Below are 4,795 nucleotides of genomic sequence, written 5' to 3' on the forward strand. Positions count from 1 at the left end.
GATGCTTAATATGAGGTAAAGATAAGGGTTAGGAAAGCAACACACGTAGCCGGACCAAGGTGCGGAGTGAGATTTTCTAGATGCCGGACCAAGGATTTAGAAATACATAACTTATCACTTTGCATGCAAGATACTAGGAAAGAATTGTTATAGTTAGAATTATCAAGTTATGAACCTGAGGGGAACACGTAAACCCTAGTTACTTTGATTAATTGATTAAAATCCAACTTTCAAAACTGTTAAGTGTCTCTTTCAATTTCGTTAGTTATTTTTACTCATTAGGAAATACAAACCCCCCTTTTTATGTTTTTTACTTTCTAAGGAACTCATCAACCGAACAATAGTAATAACAGGTTAAAGTTAAGTCTAGACTATTTTCCTCGTGGGAACGATCCCAACCTCACTAGTTAGGTTATTTACTTGACACGACCGCTTTACTTCTTATTTGAGAAGTAAGTTTGAGCGTATCAATACTCTCTGGTTCGCATTGATGCCACATAAGATACTCGCACCTTCTCCAGCATGGGATATGTTCTGGTCAATACACAATGGTACAAGAAGGAAGTTGTACAACACAGAGCTGATCACCCAAAAGCAAATCGTATTTCTGCCGACTCTGCTGCCCTGCTCCTCCAAGAGACCGATAAAATAAAGGTATGATTAGATGGATTGGAAACTCACTTACAGGTATTGCAGGTAACTCTTGATAAAGCTCTTCAGCTCCAAAAGGGCTCTAGCACTGACATCGGAAAACTACGATTGGAAGTTGATGGACTTAAAAAGGAGGTTGTTAGATCAGTCAAGTCCATACTCAAAGGAGTTAACTCTACCAAAACAGGAGTTGCCTCAGCTCAAAATGACTTGGTTGTCAGTGTGAACAACTCCTACTCCAACTTCTCCAAAAATGTGGAGCGCTCATATGAAAAATTCTGCAGGAATGTGATCTGTATGCTTACGTACTTCCTTGGTAAACATTAAAGTATTTCTGTTTGGCTAAGACTACTGTTGGTACTTTGTCTCTCTTATTTTATTTTATTTTTGGACTGTAATATTGAGGTGTAGTCCTCAAACTTTGTCTCTTTAAGTCTGTTTTGGTTTTAGATTATGTTTTTTTTGCTCTATTCTGTTCTGGGCTTGTTCTTTTTTATCATGTGAAAGGGGGAGAAAAGATTACATAAAACTAGTTCACTATCGATAGAAGCCAGGTGGAGCACATATCCAGGGGGAGCTACACATTGACAGGGAAGTAAATTTAGTGTCACAAGTTAGTAGTTGTCATTATCAAAAAGGGGGAGATTTTTAACTCGATATATTTTGAATAATGACAGGAAAACAAGGAAGAATCCAGGAGGCAGATCAAGGCAAATCGCACTGCAACAAATCAGGGATCATGTAATCTTCAGCAGATCAAGGACAAATCGAATTTGCAAGAAATAAGGATAGAAAATCAAGGACAAATCAAATCGCAAGAAATAAGGTAAAATACAGCTACTATGATAATAAACTCCTAAAAAGGAAGGGCATCATATCAACATATGAAATCAGACTCCAACAAAGGAAGCAGTCACAGACTCCTACACGATAAAGGAAACAAATCAAGACAAAGTGATATCATCATATGTCAACTAGTAAATCTCTGATTCAAGGAAAAAATCAAGCTTGGCAATTCGAAGAAAATCAACTGAGATCATACTCAATCAAGGCATCGCTACAACATCCTTGATTGAATGAAATTTCCTTGGGTTTTTCCAGAAAGAGCTAAAATACACCTCAACATTCACAGTATAACTGAAGACCTCAGAAGACCAAGAAAATCACGGAACTTCACTTGAGCTTAGCATACAGTCTTCTTTTATCTTTGATAAAGATTTGTAAACTCTTGAGTGATACAATTGAAAAGAAAAGAAAAAGAGAGAATTTGAGTGTAGGTTTACAAGTTGAGGCAGTGTCATATAAAATTTTGATTTACACATCAGACATGATCAAGTTCTACTTTGCTGTAACCAAAGACTTACAAAAAGCTCTTAAGGAAAGCCCTTGAAACCCAAGGGGACTGGATTAGGCACCACATTGGTGATCCGAACCAGTATAAAAACTTCTTGTGTCTTTTACTTACTGCAGTCCTTCCTTCTAATTTGTTTTTATACTAACCTGCAGGATAGTCAACTAACATTTTCAGGTAGTAGACTAAGTGTTTTATTTAATTCACCCCCACCCCCCATTATCTATCAAAGTATTATTGGACAAGTGAAGGTGTAGTTGATTTGTTTGCAAAAGCATTGAATGGAACATGAATTGATTATCTTTGTAGGAAGTTGGGCATCATTAATATCTATTCCAGCTTGAGAAGGCAGTGTTATAGATAGAACCAGTAGTATATTTTTGTGTAAAAGCAGATTTCTAGGAATATAAATATAGTTAGCTTATTTTCTTTATATATTTATACCACAATATGAATGACGATATGCATGAGTAACATGTTTGTTGTGTGATTTCATTAAGACCACGTAGGCTAGAGTATGTGAGTGCAGCAATGCGACAATATATATACTTGCGTAAATAATAATATTATGTAATCAACTCCAATCTTTAAGTTGGTTAATTATTATAAGGATCATGAAACAAAGAATAAAATTTGGCCCTCAAATTCTAACACTAAATGCAACCAAAAAGCCTAGATATATACTTTTCATATTCTAAGAAATATGCATGCATGCAAGCAAAGTTTCAAGATAAAATTACATTACTTCTTCTTAAAACTGCTTGCTCGAGTTCTACGTATAAAACTATTGAAATTTCCTAGTCTTCCTTCTCTGAAAAATATAGATAGCCTGGTAAGATAATGATTAATTGTTATAATTAAAACCGATGGAGCAAGGAAGCCACCTTGTTATAATTAATTAATAGTGAAATTAAGAATCACTAAGATCATCGTCGTGCAAAGGAGGTGTTGGCAAACAATTTCCATTGGCTGGACCAAAAAACAACTCCAAGCAGAAGGAAGAACCAGTAATGGACCTAGCCTTTTTTCCAACTTTATCAAGCTCCCGTATCGAAAACTGCAAAGTTTCCAGCACTAATTAGTTGTTAATTAAGTAAAAACGATATGAAAATTCTCACGTTAATCCTAAAACAAGACAACCAGTTAGCTAGATGGATGTTGAAAATCCACATAAAATAAATGTGCGCACCTGCAATAGATCATTCCGAACAAAAGCAGTATTAAAGCAAGCATAGAAAAGACGTCCTCCTATGAGCTTTTCATAGAATATGATACGCACATCTCCGCATATCTGTTCAGAGATAATGATTATTAGAAAATATTTAGATTGTCATGCAATGCTTACATACAAATACGTACTTGCACTGGTATGTCATAGAAATGATCAAGACATGTTTTTTGATAGAGCATAGAACTTTCGGTGTCCATTTGGACTACAAGACGAGGTTCCTTCTTTTCTTCTTTTTCTTCTTCATTTTCCTCAACAAATGAATAAACATATTGAGGGCTATAAGTTCTCTGAATACCGCTCTTAATTCTTCTGCAGCTACTCTTCGAGACTTCTACAGATGGACGATATTTCTCTCCTGGAACCTGCAGATTGATTGAATATTTACACTGCAATCCTGAAAAGCAAATACCCTTGAGCGATCTATAATAAATTACTTACTCTTTGCAACTCAGATAGAACGAAGAAGATGGACTCAATGTTTATAGTGTCGTATAATCTAATGCGACGCAGCTCTCTATTGCATGACTTAGGCAATTTGACAGTTGGAGGAACACCCTTTGTATAGGAAATTAGTGCATTCTCCCAATATTTGACATACCTACGTTGGCTTGGAATGGATACCTGTAAAATCAATTTCATTCATTAATTAACATATACTATATTTAATTGATATATAACGTAATGTACGTACTCCTTCATTGTTAGTTGTTCGTTTCTCTGCATACACTCGCAGAGCATCCTCAGCTGACATGCCAGTGTAAACTAGGTACGAACAAACCATTAATCCTGTTCGGCCTTTTCCTGCCTAGAGATCGATAATTACATTATCATTGTTTGGTATATATATATATATATGATCATCTTCTAAATAAAATGAAATGAAAGATAGAAACAAACCATGCAGTGTATGACAACAATATTCTTGGAGTCACTAGAGAGCCATGAGTAGACATCTTCACAGAAATCCTTGATCATATCTAGAGAAGGGACATGGTTGTCATCAATTGGATACCTCTCGACAAGATTATGAAAATGTGATGCATCATAAGCTTGCTCTATGCATAAGTTATACACCTACGTACAAGCAAAGGCTTAATTCTTCTGAAATTAATCATGATATAGAGTATGTACGTACGTACTCACTCAACTAACCTTGTAATGTCCAGCATGTCTCATATCCAATACAGACTTAACCTGCCACAAAGGATTGCGAAACACTGCTCGCACGTGTTCTGCAGGAAATGACATTGCTAAGATTCGGTCTGATATATAAGTCATGTCAAGATCATATCCGCCAACAAGCATTCGCCTTCTTTGCTTCGACACCAAGTTACGTATGCAAAAACTTCTTGATACATAATTTATCAGACCAAGGTGGAGATCACTTATACTCGGAGTATCACCTCTCTTAAACCCCTGTTTTGACAATCCTACTCCCATTTTTTCTTTTCTTTAATTTTATCACCTGTATATATATATATATATATATATAACTAGAGTTATAAAAATTAATATACCTTTAATTGTCATTAGGGAACTCAATCTCATGAAATTTTAATCAA

At 35.5% G+C, this 4,795-nt stretch overlaps 1 protein-coding gene across 6 annotated transcripts in view; it reads right to left on the reverse strand.

Annotated features, from left to right (window-relative positions):
* Positions 1-1,500: 1,500 nt before the first annotated feature.
* LOC107013932 (phosphatidylinositol 3,4,5-trisphosphate 3-phosphatase and protein-tyrosine-phosphatase PTEN1) overlaps positions 1,501-4,795 on the reverse strand; it is a 4,683-nt gene continuing 1,388 nt past the window's right edge. For 2 of the 6 annotated variants that reach the window (XM_015213808.2, XM_015213807.2), the window contains exons 2-8: positions 4,386-4,698; positions 4,131-4,307; positions 3,925-4,038; positions 3,672-3,854; positions 3,362-3,595; positions 3,192-3,293; positions 2,569-3,059 (exon numbers count right to left, since the gene is read on the reverse strand). In XM_015213808.2, coding sequence (XP_015069294.1) covers positions 2,913-3,059; positions 3,192-3,293; positions 3,362-3,595; positions 3,672-3,854; positions 3,925-4,038; positions 4,131-4,307; positions 4,386-4,673 — 1,245 coding nt within the window. In that variant the 5' untranslated portion in view covers positions 4,674-4,698 and the 3' untranslated portion in view covers positions 2,569-2,912. Of the gene's footprint in view, positions 1,575-1,814; positions 2,167-2,568; positions 3,060-3,191; positions 3,294-3,361; positions 3,596-3,671; positions 3,855-3,924; positions 4,039-4,130; positions 4,308-4,385; positions 4,699-4,795 lie in introns of those variants that run through there. The other 4 variants (XM_027915395.1, XM_027915393.1, XM_027915394.1 and 1 more) reach the window with 4 other exon arrangements.

Source organism: Solanum pennellii, chromosome 3 (assembly GCF_001406875.1).
Source record: "Solanum pennellii chromosome 3, SPENNV200".
Lineage (NCBI taxonomy): Eukaryota > Viridiplantae > Streptophyta > Magnoliopsida > Solanales > Solanaceae > Solanum > Solanum pennellii.